Genomic DNA, 17,099 nt, shown 5'->3' with positions numbered 1-17,099 from the left:
ACAGACAGTTTTGCTGTGATGCTTTAAGACGCTGTGAGCTTGGCCATAAATCCTAATTCTGCTGCTTCTGCAAAGGACAAAACCAGCGAAATAGCTGGTAACATCTTAAACCAAAGAGGCTGCGTGACACTGGATGCACAGAAGAGCCCCTTGAAAGTACTTAAGGACTTTCAGCAGTAAAACTCATAGCTTGATAATTTTCATCAGAAGGACTAAGTCAGTTCCAATTTCCTGCGTAAAAGTCTTCACTTGTATAGAACAAGGGGGGCGATTTAGAACATCCTATATAATGAAAAATGCGAGTAGCAGAGGTGCTGTAAAGCACAGCACAATTCATACATTTATGAATTTCTGTACTTCCTAGCGCTCTAGCTTCCAGCAAGTTATTTTTCAGGCGCAGACCACTGCAAGCTCTACGCAATTCTGCTAATGAACTCAGAGTAACAGACAGAAGGAACAAAAGACTCCCAACGTCACCCCCTCCTCATTCCTTTCCCAGCCTTAAGGAAGATGGATTTCTGATCCCACAGCTAGCTGCAACAGGAACCCAAACAAATCACTTCCATTTGCCTTGTCTGTAGATCTAACTCTAGCACTCCAGGTAATGTCAGTGACAGCAGACAAAAGCTATTCACATCACAGTTTGGAAAAATTAAGACTGGACAAAGTGATCTAATACTTACTGAATTTTCAATTGTGTCTGACGCATTGTCCTCAACAAAATACATGCCGCATTTTCCTGCAGGAAAAAGTAATTGCCAAAAGGTACATGATACAACTGTTTGTACACAGCACCTTAATTTTAATATAAACAGTGTTCAGGAGATAAGAAAACTAAGAATAGTACCTAAAGAAGCAGTAGTTGATAAACACAGGATATTCTATAACCTTTGGAAAGCACTCTGCAACTTTCAGAAAACTGCAGTCCAAACAGCATTCAAGCAAATGCCCCAGCTGATCTATAGCACACATTATCCATGAGAAGTCAAGAAACAGTTCAGCTATGTACTGCTCTTCCTAACATATTCGTAACAATGATTTTCTTCAGAAAAAAAAGCCAGCTTTACATATGCTGCAGAATCTTAGACAAAAAAAGAGTATTCGTGAGAACTGAAAATGGTATTTACCTAGCAGCAGTTCTCCAGCAGTCTCTCTAGAAGGTGCTACACTGATACATCTTCGATTAACTCTGAAATAATTCAAAAGTTAGCGATGCTTACTTCTGGCATGTACTTAGAACTAACAGACTTAAAGGCTACAGTTAAAGAAAGAGTTCACAGCACCATGACTGTAAAGGCTCAAATTCCAAGGAGACAAAGCAATTAGAGCATTAATGTTCTGGACTTACATACAAGCGTATTTGTATTTAATTTATTGCATATATGCATATATTGCATATAGGTTCTCTTCAGTCATTTTAAGCAGAATTAGTGTCTGTAATAGGTGGTAAGTTAACTTAATGCTTATTAACTAAATAGTGTTTTATAACACAATCCTAAACGCAGGGAGGATGAAAGAACAATTTACTTTCGAACACTGATAGAAAGACCTACCAGACCTAGTCGTACTACCTGTATTGGATATAGAAGTAACAAGTAAAAAAATCCCATCAGGCTGTCCCACAGAAGACCCATACCCACATCACCCCACATGGTATTTGCTTTACAGATTTTTGAAGCAAGAGACAAACTGTTTTAAGAATCTGAAAACGTACACGTTGGTAGCTCTGATGCCTGGTGAGTACAGCAAGAAAACCCCCTGCATTCTGACTTTGTCTCTTACTTCACTCAATTTTCTTAATGTTTGCTCAAACAGTGAGGAGGAGTTTCACTGGCACGAGAGAAGGTGGAAAAGGAAGGCAGATCTTAAAAAGTTAACTTATATGTTCACTTGCAGCTTTGTCCTTTACAGTTGAAGAGTGAGAAGAATGTGTTTTATCTTCAAATAGGTAAGACAAGGGAGGTTTTATCACGCCTATAAAACAACAAAAAGCAGTAAAGCACTAGTATTATTGTTATTGAGATCTATTCTTACAATATTTTTTAATTACCTTCCTGCTTCTGTCTGTCTGGAAGAAGGTACTTATTTGGAATAGTTAGGTAGCACCTCTGCAAGCGCTGCCTCTCTCTGTTTGGACCCTCTGTTGGATCCAGTTGCCAAGAAGCTGGGTAATAGACCGGGTCATACCAGAGTGCTCTGAAAAAAAAAATTGAAGTTTGTTGTAGTGTTATTCATTCAGGTTTTGTTTAAATGGCAGAGATGCAGTAGTTCCACAGCACTGGGCAACTTTTCCTGTAAAATAATTTGAAAGACAAGTATGCCATTTATTCTCATGAGCTACCCCACTGACTCACTGTTCATGAACAACTACTGTAAGACTGCTCTTGAAGTTACTAATTCTGATGAAGTCAGTAATACAATGTGTCCGAGTATTTTGAAATCTCGGCTACTGCAAACACTGGTTTAGCTGTGGCAAAAGTATCATAGTTTAGTTTCACGACAAAGCTGAGCATCTTGCCCTAAGCAGATTAGCAAACACAGTAGCTAGATGCTAGTATGAATGATATTAACAAGAAGTACTTTGTTATTCCATCACTATATTGCAAGATATTAAAACTTCACAAAGTTCTTCATTTGATTAAGCACAATAAAATGTTATCTGACAAAAAAACAAAACTGTCTTAGTAACAGAAATACTAGTTAGCTTATCTGCTCCAAAAAAAACCCAGAAGTATTTCACAGGTCTTTAACCATCAGATGATTAGCATATCTACGTCATTCTAATTTTATGTAATCTACATTTCAATCATTTAAGTAGAATCAAGTGCAGATCAGGCATTAAGTGTCTCCCCACCCTCCACTTACCGATCATGTGTGAGCTGCTGAACAAGCTCCTGCCAATGTCTGCTGGCACTCAGCTCTGCCTTATACATCCCCCTGATGTGCTGGATAACTTTCTTCCTTTCCATTCCTTGTGACAGAGATACAGCCTGTGTGATGTCTCCAGCTATTTTGGAAATATCTTTAGATTTTGTATCCAGACGTTGAAAGAGACTGAGGAAAAAAGAATCATGCTTTAAAGTGTCAAACCACACTGAAAAGGGAAGCAAAAACTCTTACAAAATGCAATCAGTGCTGTTAAATTCAAAAATCCCACACATTTATAATAATCACATTGGTAACTGTGATGGAATGTGCTAAGCATGCAGTGTTCTGAGGGAGTTTTTGCAGCTCTTTTAAGAAAGCGCTTACTTTTGTCGATTATTTGCCATTGTTTTCTCCCAAGCAGCTTTGTTCACACCTTCTTCCATCTCATACTTCTTCTGATCCTGAACAGAAATTTTACATTATTTCTCCCAACTCAGAAACAATTAAGCAGAGGCTAAGGGATACTCCAATTTAAAAGGAAGACTGTCAGAAAACTGTTGACCTGATACCTTGCCAGCATTTAAAACATCTTCATTTCAATTAATGTCATTGTAATACATTCAGATGTAATTTTATTTTTTGCGAAGAGTCAGAAATTCTTTTTTTTTCCAGACCATGAGATACTAGTTGCTTACTGCAAGCTCACATTTTTGCTTTAAGTAATATACTTAACCAAGGAGCAGTAACACATGAGGTTGCTGCGAAGTGTTGAGCATGCTTAAGAAATATTCAGAACTCAAAGAGAATCCCAACAAAACATAAGCCATGCTCAACGCAAACAAGACTCTTTTCATTAGAATTCCATTCCCACATAACAAACAGTTGTCTCAGTATATCCACTTTCTGAAGTAAAGTTGTTCATTCACAAACCTCTTTCAAAGCTTTTATTACATCTGGTTTTGGTCTTGGGCTCAGGGGAATACATTTATAGCCACAACATTTTAACGTATTCACAAAGTCTCCCGCTGCCGTTTGCTCTTCTTTGGTCATTTCATCCATGTGATTGCACATTAACTCATACAGATACAGTGCTAATTTAGGTCCATGCTAAAAGACAAAAAGAAGGAAGGCAGGAAGAAAAAAATTGAGAATGACCATACCTCTTAAAATACATACAACACTGAACTTCTTGCTTCCTCCAACCTTATTCCCTTTCCCAGTCAGCTAGGACTTCTATTTCTTCTGCGATTTAAAGAAAATGGCTGCTTTGATGTCCAAAGACAAACTTAGACAACTAGAAAGAACACACCAAATGAGATCCTCTACATTTTCAAGCTTCTCCCAGCAACTTGTGACTTTTTAAATGGCTTACAGGAAAGTCAAGATTCTTTTGCAAAGTACATTGGTTGTACTTCTACAAGTATGTGCCAGAGGCTCCTAATTTTACCTTGCTTGATTAACAAATTAGAACTGACAAATAATGAAGTTAAGCAGACACAGGCATAAACGTTCACTGTATAACGTTCCCAGAGAAGTCACTGCTAGCATACCAGCTCTCTTCCCACTGTACATGTGATCAGAAATATTTAAGCGTCACAGGTGCATGCAATAAGTACTTTCCCTCCTTAGCGTATTGTGCATTAATTTTATTTCATTCTTGCAGAAGATCCCAAACAGCAACATTGCTATTCAATAACAGGTCATGACTAAGAAATGTTTTCTCACAAGCTTGCAGTACACAAACTAGTATAGAGTACGATCAAAAAATGTGGTGTTTTTTTTTTTTCTCCTTTTCAATTCCAGAAACGGAGGAGAAGCTGTTCAGGTGTTTGAGTTTTAAGAAACAGAACACACAATTTCACTTAAAGAATTAAGACTAAATAAGGAAAAATAGAGTACTGCTTTAATTTATGACTGACTTACTCAAGATACTGTGGCAATCAGTTCTAACAAGTTTCAGAAAGTCTGGAGTTAGAGTTCAGGGCAAGCACAATGCCTTCATTAATCTCCTTCAAACACCTTCCAATTCCTCCTGTTAAAATTAGTACTACCTTTTGTTTCTAACACGGAAGATGTGCTACATATTCAACACAACCAGAAGTAGTCCCATCTTTGCCCATTACAAAGCTATCTATCCTCAGGATAACAGATTAATTGTGGATGTGTACGCAGGCTAAAATAGCCACGAACAACTTCAGCCACAAACCCTGTTTTGGTTAATTGCACAATCTAAGCCAGAAGTATGAATCCAAGTTCTACAGATTTCTCTAATACCCTAAAGCTTACTTGCAAAGTTGGACTAAGACAGTCACACAGAATCTCTTGATGGTTCACTTCACGGACCATCTCCAAAGCCTGCTTTCTTTCTTGTAGTGGCCTTGCTGGAGACAACATGTGCACAAGAAGTCTTCCAAGTTGCGTACGGAAAGTGTCCTTACATGACAAGAGGATTCTCTTCCATTGCTGCTTGGGTGTGCTCGTTCTGCTGGTGCCCTAAGTTAAAGAGACTTTTTTTAGTCTTTACAGAGGGATAGGGCTTCCTTAAACCAGGCATTTGATTGAGGTGCTAGGGCTCAAAGAGACCCGCAGCCTTTGAGAAGTACTACAGGTAAGGCATGATGGGAAGATAATGGATCTAACAAACTAGATTTCCCAGAGCTAGAAAGAAAATTAGGTTGAGCTAATTTTTATAGAGATGACTTAAGAGAAATACAGACGCAAGAAGCAGTAAGTTAATTTTTCCCAATATAACCCTTTCAAATTACCGAAGTGAAACATAGTCATCTTGGAAAGGTTGACAGGCTAGGAACTCTATGCTAGGAAACAAAACTCAGCAACAACTGAAAAAAGGTTTGCTTCCCGATACCCCCCAATATGAACTGTTAAATATATTACAGACAAATTGATCAGATAAACTATCCTTTTTTACTTTTTATGCATTACCTGTGGATGTACAGCAAATCTCCTTTTATATGGTCCAACAACTGATTTCAAGATTTCAGGGGAAAAACAAATTTATTCAAACTTTGTGCTCATTAAAGAAGCGGAATTTTGCTAAATGTTGTGACCTTCTTCTAAGTGAACCTTATGAAATACACTTTTACGTGGAAAACATGTAGTTAGTTACTTACAGGGGATAGTCTGATTCCTTCCACTACCATTTTGAACATTTCTTTCAGAAAAGGATTTGTTCTGTTAGGCAGTTCTTGCTGGGTTTCTTCTTCAGGAACTTCCAGCTGGGATGCTGCAAGTCTGCTTTGACTTGTGGTTTCTGTTATACCCAGTATGTCAAAGCACTCTTCAGTAGATGCTTAAAATTTAATAGACAAATTGATCAGTACCATCTCAGTGAAGCTAATTCTATGTTCCTTTAGCTGGCATCAAATCAAACACTGCCTTTACTACCATACTTACTATACTACACTATTTTAAGTATCAATATGTACTCCTTATTTCAATTCCCTCACAAATCAATTCATCCAGCATTTACAGCTAATCACAGAGTAGCTCAACTCTTCATCCCCTCACACTGGACACTCGCTTGTTTCTGTGGAATTTGAACTAACTCCCGAAGTCTTGCTAACAAATGTAGGCATTTTATAGCAACATACAAACTGATGCATTTTAAAAGAGAAAGAAGTTCCCTTTTACATTTTCACTTTTTGACTTCAGGTTGTAATTCAGGCAGCTTGGACAGATTGATGTAGAACTACAATAGCTTAGTCAGTTTATTCAGACATCCAGATCTGACTGTCAGTAATACGATACAGCAAGACAAACTTTTGAGAGACTGACTGATTAGAATTAACTTCATTAAACTAGTGTCAGTAGCATTAATTCTATTTCAGACTCTCCAAAAGCAAGTATCCATTTGTCATGAAACGCTACACTGGCGCTGACAAAACAAATGAATACAAATTCCTACCTGAATAAATGAGTCTGTTTACAGCAAGGACAGTTAGCCTCTGCAACCTTTGTACAAACTCAGTCTCAGTGGCTCGGATAGGATTTTCTTGACTCATTCTCCGTTGCATCATCATGTTAAACTCCTCACTTGCTACTGAACGCATTTTCATCAGCAGAGCATCAGACTGAGCAGGTGAAAACTTTCTGGAACCTTCAAGTAGAGAAGCATTAGTAAGTGTCCTACTAAAACACACCAAGTTAATCACCCAGTTACTGTCTCCATCAAGTGACGCAAAAATCCTTGGATGAAATCGAACACTTGAAATACATCATGTTAAAAGGAGTGAGTGTCATTTGGGTGCTTGCCTCTGTCAAGATGGCTTGTATTTAGAAATAAATACATAAAGAAATGGCATCATAAAATTAGTCAAGATAAGATTTATTGAGCAACTTAAGTATTCTTGTGCAAAGGAGATTTTAAGGTACTGTTATTCCTTTTCCGCAGTGCAATTACGATAAAGGATGTTGTAATTTTTCATGTGTTTATTTTTACTATCAGAAGCTAGATGTATCAGTACAAATCAGGAGTCACTTAAAGTTACAGCATATAAATGAACATTTATTATCATACCCATTGCCACCAAGGTTGATACAGAACTATTTCTAACTGTATTATCAAAATATGCCTTGGAGAAAAAAAATCTTGAACTGGTAAGCCTTGACTGCATTTGATTCTTTCAGAAAAACGTTATAGTCCTGGTTGTAACTCAAGTTGTATTGTTATATTATTTTTAGTGTCTTACTGGATTCACTAGCAAAAAATATTTTCACTACATTTACTGGGCTGATGTGGAAAGGCCTTGAAAGCATCACATCCAGAAATACGTTTCCATAGTAAACAAGGAATAATAGATTATTTTTTTAAACAACTGAAATACATATCAGGTTTTTAAATTATGCATCCTACCAAGTCTTAAATACAGCTTCACTCACATGCCGTTTCCAGTCAGAAGACTCCAAAAGCTTTATAGAATTATTCACAAGCCATTATATACACAGACGGTATTACTCTTGAATTACTAGAATTGCACAAATGTTTTACAGTAAGTGCTGTGGTAGAATCATGCAATCTCATGTTCCCAATTAAATTTGCAATGCAAGGTATTACTTCAGGATAATCACTTATTTAAAGCTGTGTAATAGTGCAACACCCACACTGTAGATACGTGGAAGTTAGAAGAACTAACTTTATTTTGGTATTTCATCATGAAGTTTGGTATTAAAACTACTAAGAATTACTTGAAAAACATTTTCACTAAGCAACTCACGAATTGGGATTCTTTTCAAAGGAAGGCAGCATCTGGCTTTAGAGACTGAACTGAGAAGTTGACTGAAGTGTCAATTCAGTACCCCATTCTCCTCTTGTAATACAAAAACAAGTTCAAAATGGGTACAGGTTATACTGTTCCAAAATATATATTGATAAATAAAAATAAATCAATATATATTTTAGAACAGAACTCACTTGTTCTATCACCAAAATTAGAGTTCAAAATAGATGTTTCACTAGTGACAAACAAAGGCAGGAGTACAAGTATAGACTTTTGCTACTCACCAGCAATGCCTTTACGCTTCTGAAACATGGCACGATGCGCTGCAGATAGCGATGGGGCCACACCAGCCTGCTCCTGAGCATCTCTGTTTGCTGTAGTTCTTATTAATTCAATAGCTGCTTGAAGAACTCTTAACTGCAGAGCAACTGCCATATCTACAGGAAGAGACACACACAGGACGCGTGGTGGATTCTTACTTCATAAGTATTCAAGAATTTTTACCAGGTGTATGTAAAAAAAAAGTAAAAGAACAGAAAGTGTGAGAACTAAAGTCCTTGATTTCAAAGAAGCCACATAGAAAGCCGGCTCACTATTACACAAAGGTGCATAGTACACAAGTGAGTACTCACAGAAAAGCTGCTGAATTACTACACAATAAGCTAAAGTAAAAACTTTACAGAATGTTTCTTTTCAAACATCCTGTATGAACTTACAGCCATTGTTCCTTCAGATTAGCAGTACACAACCACAAGACAGGCTTCCAAGGAAGTACTACTTTGAGGAAAAAGATGATCTCATAACCAGAAAATTCCCCCTTCTCCCTCAAATGGAATATTAAGCAAGTTGTCGGGGAATGGATTTACTTCTCCAGTGCTGTGACCCCCTAAAATAAGGGAATAACTTACTCTGCATCCTTGTATTTTTACTATTTTGAAGATGACCCAGCAGCACAATGAGGTCTTCAATAACACGAAAATACTGGGAACCTGAGGAGCTGCAGGCATGAATTGCAACTGCTACCAGGAGCTGTTGTATATCACATGCAAGTAACTTGTAGTCATTCAGGGGAATGCTGCAAACAAAGTTGTAATTACCAGAAACAGTACAGTGCCAGTAGACCATAAGCTGTAACAAGACCTATTACTATTCACCCCGTTACTTCTGCCAGCCATATCTAATATTATATTGTATTTGATATAAAAACATAACTACTGAAAGCTTGGAAGTTGCAATCAAAGAGCTTAACTTTACAAATTGGATGCCTGAAAAATCTTTATGACAGTAAAATTAAGATTGTAACAAAGTTCCATCAGAAAAACAATTGTTATTATCAGATTTGTAAGTTAAAGAACAGTTCTGAAATCTAAATTTCTCAAATGGCACCTCGAAGAATTCAGGATAATCTCTCATTTTACAACCATCCTGAATTTAAATTAATCAGATTAAAATCTACTTAGTTCTTCAGCATATCAAGAAATAAATATTCAAGGAACTCCACTTTTCCTTCCTTCATTGTATAACCATTCTTAAAGAAGAACAGAACGTTCATAAATGAAGTTATTGAAGTTACTTGACATCTCAAATATTAAATCACAGGCAGCAAAGGAGGGATTCTTTATGCACTTTTGACATTTGCTATAGATAGGGCAGAATGCAACCAACTCCTGGGCCTTTATCTTACTTCAAGTTTTATTAGGAAAAGCATTGAGAACACACACTGAATCCTGCATTTCAACAGGTTTTTTCACTTGAAAATTGAAGTCATTCAACGGATATTTTATAAAGAGCATATTCTATTGTTTAAACGAAATATCTAAACATGAGCTTTTACTCGGAGGTAGAGTTGAAAGCTGTAAACCGTAAATACAGCGTTTTATACGTGTTCTCCAAACATTTTATGAAGTAACAGGAACACAATACACTTCAGTTTTTGCTACTCTTAACATTGTGCCTGCGTTATCTTATAGCAATGGATAAAATACTCACTTGGTTTCCAGTCCATTCAGAGCAGCCAGCGTATTACACAACACATACAGCAAACCACTATCAAGCAGCAGGTCTGTGACTTTGGAGCAGGAATTCATAATTTGTAGCAGGAGACAGAAGCAGTTATGCAGCAGAACATTATCATATAAAGAGTTCTCTATAAGACCCAGCACAGGAATGACACACCATTTTTGAAAAAGTCCAACATTCTTGACATCTTCCAGATCAAATCTATTAAAATAAAAGAGGTCAGTCTAATATCCTTAAAATAGCAGCATGGTATATACAGAATTTTTAAATGCCACAATATCAGTCTATACTAGCATTTTAGCAAAGATGTAGACAGTGATTTCTTACACTTCATTACAGTAGCACTGTCGCTACCAATGAAGCGAGTAAAATAACACATTTCCTCATGGCTCTTTGAAGTGAAGTACCTAAAGACACCTGGAACTTCAGCGAACTACCAATGGTCTGCAGTATAGATTTCACAAAAACAGGTTTTTTGATCAGTAAACAGGAATGACTTATTTCCAGTAATAAATATTAAAACTGGCACAGACAATATCAAGAAAACAAAAAAAATCCTGGCATCACTGAAATCATACTGACCTAGCAGCAGGTCTGATATCTTATACTGATCATTGGTGAAGTTTAGATCAAATTTGGCAACTTTAACTTATTTTAATTGCAGAACTTAAAAGCAGAGCTTCAGGTCTTGTATTACTCATGCATTAACAAACTGGATTACTCTAAGGTTATCATCCCATCGCATAACTACTAATGTACAATCCAAAAGAATGTGTCATAAGAATTAACTTTCCAGTCTCATAATGAATCCTGAGAAAACAACAGTTCTCTGCTTCGAGGCTAGTTAAGCAGACAGAATGTTTAAGTCTTGCAATTAAACAGGAATATTTGTACTGAGTGAAGATCAGGCCAACATGTAGAAGTCATTCAATTACAAATACTGCAAGGAAGGCAACTGGGAACAAGCTTTTTTCAAGATTTATGCACTGCTGCTTGCGCTTAGATGCATATCCTCCCTGCACAACCATTAAGTTGTCAAACTAATTATAAAATACACCACTTGCTTAGAAAGTTAATTGTCTGCTCAAAGCAAATCTCTGCTCCTGCCAAGTATGGGGTGATTCTTTGGTTCAAGTAAATGGCACATCTGTGGGATAGGCTCTACAGGAAACAGGGATTTACACTCAGAACCAAGCCAGGGAAACAAGTGGCATCAAGCTTTTTCCTCAATTACTTATCAAAATCCAGTAGCAGCAGTCTAGTAGGATCAGAGATGAATAAGAGAAGTTAAGCTGACTACAGTAAATTCGAAGTGTAAAGGCCTCTGAGGTCCTCAGAAATCCCGAGGGTTTAGAACATCCCAGCTGATAGCACCCATCAGATGAAGCTGCTAACCAACAGCATACACTAGTTGTAAGTAGTTTAAAGCACTTAAAAATGCATTAAAGCAGCAACAAAACACTTAAAGTTTTTAAATGATTTTTTAAAGGAAGGAAGAAAAACAGGAATTAGAAGGTTATCACATCTTTGCCTTCAGCAAAAAAGTGCAGTTTTTAGTTCAAATATTAAGTTACAGGATGCAAAAACAAAGGATCACTTACTCTTCATCCAGGCCAACAGAACGGCCAAAGAGCATTTCCAAGAAGCACTCTACAACTTCCTGAGTCCCCTGGTGAAGGTAGAGCTGGTTAGCAAGCAAGGAGAAACCACGAATCTTTAAGAATTTTTCCTTCTGCTCTCTCCTTGCTCTGTTGAAATATGCATCCAACAACTAAAAATAAATACATAATTGTGTTATAAGATTCCAATATTTAAAAACTCATGGAAGTTTAGTTCTTATCTGTGATTTAAGCAGTTAACTTCAAAGTTTTTTTTTTTTAAATCGTGACATTTCAACTAGAGTCTAAATTTCTCGTTTCACACAACAGCTGAATTTACCTTTTTAATCTGAAGACTACTGCAGGTTTTAAGTCAAGTTCAAGGGAAACTGTCATGTACCCAACAAGCACAGAATCAGAGTGGTTTGGGTTGGAAGGGACCTTTAAAGATCACCTAGTTCCAACCCCTCTACCATCGGCAGAGACACTTTCCATTAGTTCAGGTTGCTCAAAAGCCCCTTCTGCTCTAACTGAAGATTTCCAATGGTAGGGCACCCTCATCATAAAAGGATTTCTTCCTTATACATGCAGATTAAATCTAAGTCAACTAATGCATTCAGAATTGTTGTATTTGTTAATCCCTCCCCCTTGGTGTGTAAACCATGGGGCTCAGCTCACAGACCATGTTAATCTCAAAGATTCTTTAGGCTTGGTGTTCTGGGGTTTTTTTTGTTCTTTTGGTCTGTTTTTGTTTTTATAATTCGTGAGAGTAGAAACAGATCTTAAAACTGACAAGTAAGCTTACAAAGAAGTTTTTTCACGTTTCTGATGCTATCTAAGTTAGTAGACAATTTCACATTTTATATTGGCCTACTTTAATGACGCCTTGTTGTATGAGAGGAGATGGGTGGTTCACAAGAACTGTAAGATAATCAGGTTGGATAAGTTTGTCCATCACATCTTCTAGCATGATATCTGGTAATATCAGGAGAACTCCCTGCAAGAGGTCATATAATCCACAACAGATAAGCACAAGACAGTCTTCTGTATACCTGAAGACAAAGGAATGTTTTACCACAGTTCATTGCCTACAACAGGAAACATAAACACGTAATTGCTAGTTACTGCTGAGATCGAGGGGGTGGAGTAGGGGGAATATGACAAACATTCCCCCTATTAATCACTCTTCACTAATATTAAATTTTTATGTCTAATGTTTACTTTTGATGTTGGATAACAAAGGAGTAATGTGATCAGAAATATTACTATGAGTTTTCTGGGGAGACAGCGGAACAAGTTCCCACTCATACTGTAGATAGTATCGTTAACTATGAACTGAAAATATAAATTTGAGAGTTAAAAATTCAACAATTCTGCAGACTACCAAGAGCTTAATGAATTAGTTTATTACAGCCATTGAAAATAATTCCCTTAATCTTGCAGATTTCCTAATTTTGTAGGACAGTAACCAAGACCAAGAAATGGGAAACTTCCCCAGTACAGTGAGCTACTGTTTATTTATTCTGTTTTTAATCTGCTTACCTGTCATCAGAGCTTTCGTATGTTTTTCGGGGATTCTCCTTTGCTGAGGAAAAAGCAAGATTTTCCCATTCCTCAGGAAGTGCATTCTTGTCAGCAAAGCTTGGCCAGCGAGCAATGGCTGAGGATCCTCCATGAACAGAAAATGCTAAGCCCAACCATGCAAAAGTACTCTGACTCTTCTGAAGTGAAGGCAATCCTTTCAGATTGTCTGGACGACGCAGCAACAGCTGAGGTGCAGCATCACCTTCTTTACGTTTCAGGTTTGCATCTGCTTCTTTACTCTCAAATGTGTTTTCAGATAGTTATTCTTTTGTAATGTCTTCAAATATTTCAGCAGATGTTAATTCTGAATCACAAACTGTTTTTGCAGACTCGCAGCTGCTAAGAAAATCATCTTGTACCCTTTTTACGGTTTCAGAATGTCCTTCAAAAACAATTTTACCCTCGAGATCAGCGAAATCATACTTGCCAATATTCTGCAGCTCATCAATGCTCCTTTGTGATCCTTCCATTAGTCTTTTTCGATGTACTTGAGGTGATGAAGTAGGAGATGCTGGTAAGCTTTTGCAAAGCCTTTTAGGTACTTGAGAACTTATCTTCTGCTGTACACTAGCCTCAGAACTACCCCCTAGAGAAATAAGGATATCTTTAGCATTGCTTTTGCACTCAAAACAAGCATTTTCATAACTGTTTTATTTGCATGTGGAACGTACCATTGATGTCCACACTAATCCTACGCAGCAAAACTGATTCCACACTGATTTTGCCAAACAATCAAGCAGAGATACCAGATTATTATGCAGCCATACATTCGGCAAGTCACGATCAAGTCGGGAAAACGCATGAATTGCTGAACAGTTTTTCCAAATGAACTCATGTTCTGAGATTTACCTTCTGATCCTCTTAACTAATCATCAGAAAGAATTAATTCAGAATCACTGAATCACTTAGGGTGGAAGGCTGCTATAAGGACAGACTTTATACACATGTAGACTGCAATAGGACAAAGGGGAATGGACTTAAACTGAAAGAGAGGAGGTTTAGGTCAGATGTTAGGAAGAAATTCTTCACTCAGACAGTGGTAAGACATGGGCACAGGCTGCCCAGACAAGTTGTGGATGCCCCATCCCTGGAGGCATTCAAGGCAAGGCTTGATGGGTTCCTTGCTGGCGACCCTGACCACAGCAAGGGGCTGGGGCTGGAACTGGATGACCTCCAAGATCCCTTCCAACACAAGCCATTCTATGATCCTGTGATAAAGGCACCTATGGAAACTGTTTATTTCAACCTCCCTGTTCAAAGCAAAATCAAAGAGCAGGCTTCTCATCCCTCCTGTGTAAGAGGTCTAGGTTTAATATACCAACATGTTTCAGTGGGCACTGGCAAGCTGCTCACTAGCGAGTTTTTAACTTTTTTACACTAAGGCATTACATGTACTTTAGATTTGTAACAAATTACTGCATATTCTATTTACATTATTCACATTTCAGCCTGAAGCAGTCCTAATTTAGAGCACATTACAGGTATCTCCCCTCACATTTTCAAGAGGGAGACCAGTCTGGTAGAGGAAGTTCTGTTAGTCTAGAGAAAGGAGCTGGAAGTATTTCAGAAACTACACGCTAGTTAGTACTAACGCAATGATGATGCAACAGAATATTATATACTGAATTCACAGGAAGTATTCAGATGCATCATAGGATAGCTGCAAATAGCCCACTATTTTAACTGCTAATTAAGGTATTCTCATATGACTCTAGCAAGTTTAACAAAAGTTATTCAGCTATCTGGTCCGCTTCTCTGTCTGAGCCATCACCACAGTAATTTCTTCTTCATTTAAGAAAGAAAAGCAGCTGAGGCAGTCTGTTCAGTTCAGTCCTTCTTACTCTGCCGTCCAACATCTAACTCCAAGGGGTGCTGGTAGGGGGCTTAGGAAGAAAAATCTGTGGGAAAGCAATACTCCAGGACACTACAAAGGACAGTGTCTTAACATCCTTAGGTGTTCCTTCTTTTACCTTCCAGTGGTAAAGCTGAAAATCCAGTTGGAGTTGTAACTACAAATGCAGAACCATCTATTGACTTCCCACCACTGCTGGAACTTCTCAGGTACATAAGGAATTCAACTTTCTCCTGAAAAATTTTACCATCTAGAAATAAAAGGGGAAAGTTACACAAAAGCTTTGCAAGTTCACGTTCTCGGTACATCAAGATTCACAGTAATCAGGTTACAGTTTAAGCTAATCACTGGAAGCTAACAAGAAGTGCTTGACTCACTAGCATCTGAGAATAATAACCTGAGAACAGGTTTTCTGTTGTTTTAGTGACTTATCTTCATATTTTACTCCAGAATACAAAATAAACTATTCTGAAGTAATTACATTTAGAGACAATCCTCACACACGTACAGCTAGAAATACTGACTTGCTGTGTCAAAACAGTGTCTGTAAGTTCACCTAATAAGGCTCAAAATACCAGAAATGAGTTCTGCTCTTACTTGGAATTTTACATCTATTATTTTTAGATGATAGATAAGACACAGCCACACTCTGCCTTTGAATAGAAGTCAGTTACTAAAACCGGAGGCACAGGCATGTGCAACAGGAGAAAACACTTAACTGATCAAGTTTCCAATTTTTACATAGATTACAGCGAAGGTTGTACGATCTGAATATTAAAACTATTGCGTTGTTAAATGACAAACATTTAATAAGCAACAACAATTTAACTGAAGTGGCAAGAATATGCTTCCCAAGTGGGATTCAGATCTGACAACATGCTTGACTGCAGTTTTCATCGATTCAAGTGTATCATTTACATAGGACATTCTGAAAACATTACAGAAATCCTTTGTGGGATGATGCAACGTGAGCCCCTCTGGTTGATACATTTTCTGAACTAGCCTTCTGCAACGACTATTTATATGAAAAATCCTGATAGATTGATCCTCAGAAATGACCAGCTAAAGTGTATTTGAAACGGTCTTTTGTGGCAAATTTATATAACAGGCCAACTAACAATTTCTCCAGATCAGTCTGTCCAAGTAGAGGTTTTAGTTTTAAAACTTAATATATAGCAGCAATGCACTAATATGCGTAGTCCTCTGAGCCTAAGCTTCTAGTGCTCCAAAACCATATGTACCTCCGAGTTGTCAGATTTCTACATATTCATAGGTATTGTAGGCAGCCATGTAGGCAGCAAATGTTATGCATTACATTTAGCAGCAGCAAACTTTAAAGAAAGTTCAGGACACACCCAAAGCTATTATCTGTAGACAGAATAAAGCCCTCCTAGTAAGTCAAGCGAAGTCCAATTAGAAATTCTTTCAATAATGTGAACTACATATGTTACTGAGCCAGTAATGTGATATATAAAATCTTTCTAATACAGCAACCAAAATGATTTCAGACAACAGTAGTTTATAAGAGCGATATACATACATTTATATAAAAATTCTACTCGGAGATTAGAATATATTTTACTGTGTATTTATAGTTAAACATGACATATCTACCTATGTGCAGGGAGAAGTAGAAGTTGGTAGGATTATGACAAACATAGGTATTAGTGGGAGTGTGAACAGCTAAGAGGAAATTGAAGACCAGTGTCAGCAATTCCAGGTCTGGGGGAGATCCAAGTACTTCTTCAATTATTTTCACAAATGACCTACAAACTTCCCGAGGCAGAGAGGCAAGGTGCCCTTCTTTATGCTCCTAGAAAGAAAGAAAGAGCAGTACAACTGTTACATTTTTCATCTGACAGTATTTTTTAATTATCATGTTGTAATAGGAAAACAGACAAGGAAAAAAGCAGTAGAACTTGTATCATTTGAAAAATTTGA

General features: G+C 37.4%; 1 protein-coding gene across 1 annotated transcript in view; it reads right to left on the bottom strand.

Annotated features, from left to right (window-relative positions):
- The window catches only part of LYST (lysosomal trafficking regulator), a 76,563-nt gene that overhangs the window by 14,854 nt on the left and 44,610 nt on the right, over nt 1-17,099 (bottom strand). The window contains 18 exon segments of the mRNA XM_021392074.1: nt 684-739; nt 1,128-1,189; nt 1,878-1,974; nt 2,051-2,196; nt 2,866-3,054; nt 3,253-3,329; nt 3,799-3,975; nt 5,155-5,361; nt 6,000-6,178; nt 6,794-6,985; nt 8,390-8,542; nt 9,014-9,180; nt 10,095-10,325; nt 11,726-11,895; nt 12,597-12,774; nt 13,265-13,892; nt 15,277-15,408; nt 16,773-16,971. Of these exon segments, the coding sequence (XP_021247749.1) occupies nt 684-739; nt 1,128-1,189; nt 1,878-1,974; nt 2,051-2,196; nt 2,866-3,054; nt 3,253-3,329; nt 3,799-3,975; nt 5,155-5,361; nt 6,000-6,178; nt 6,794-6,985; nt 8,390-8,542; nt 9,014-9,180; nt 10,095-10,325; nt 11,726-11,895; nt 12,597-12,774; nt 13,265-13,892; nt 15,277-15,408; nt 16,773-16,971 (3,240 nt within the window).

The sequence above is a fragment of the Numida meleagris genome, chromosome 3 (genome assembly GCF_002078875.1).
Source record: "Numida meleagris isolate 19003 breed g44 Domestic line chromosome 3, NumMel1.0, whole genome shotgun sequence".
Taxonomy (NCBI): Eukaryota; Metazoa; Chordata; class Aves; order Galliformes; family Numididae; genus Numida; species Numida meleagris.
This window is presented reverse-complemented; position numbering and strand designations above follow the sequence as displayed.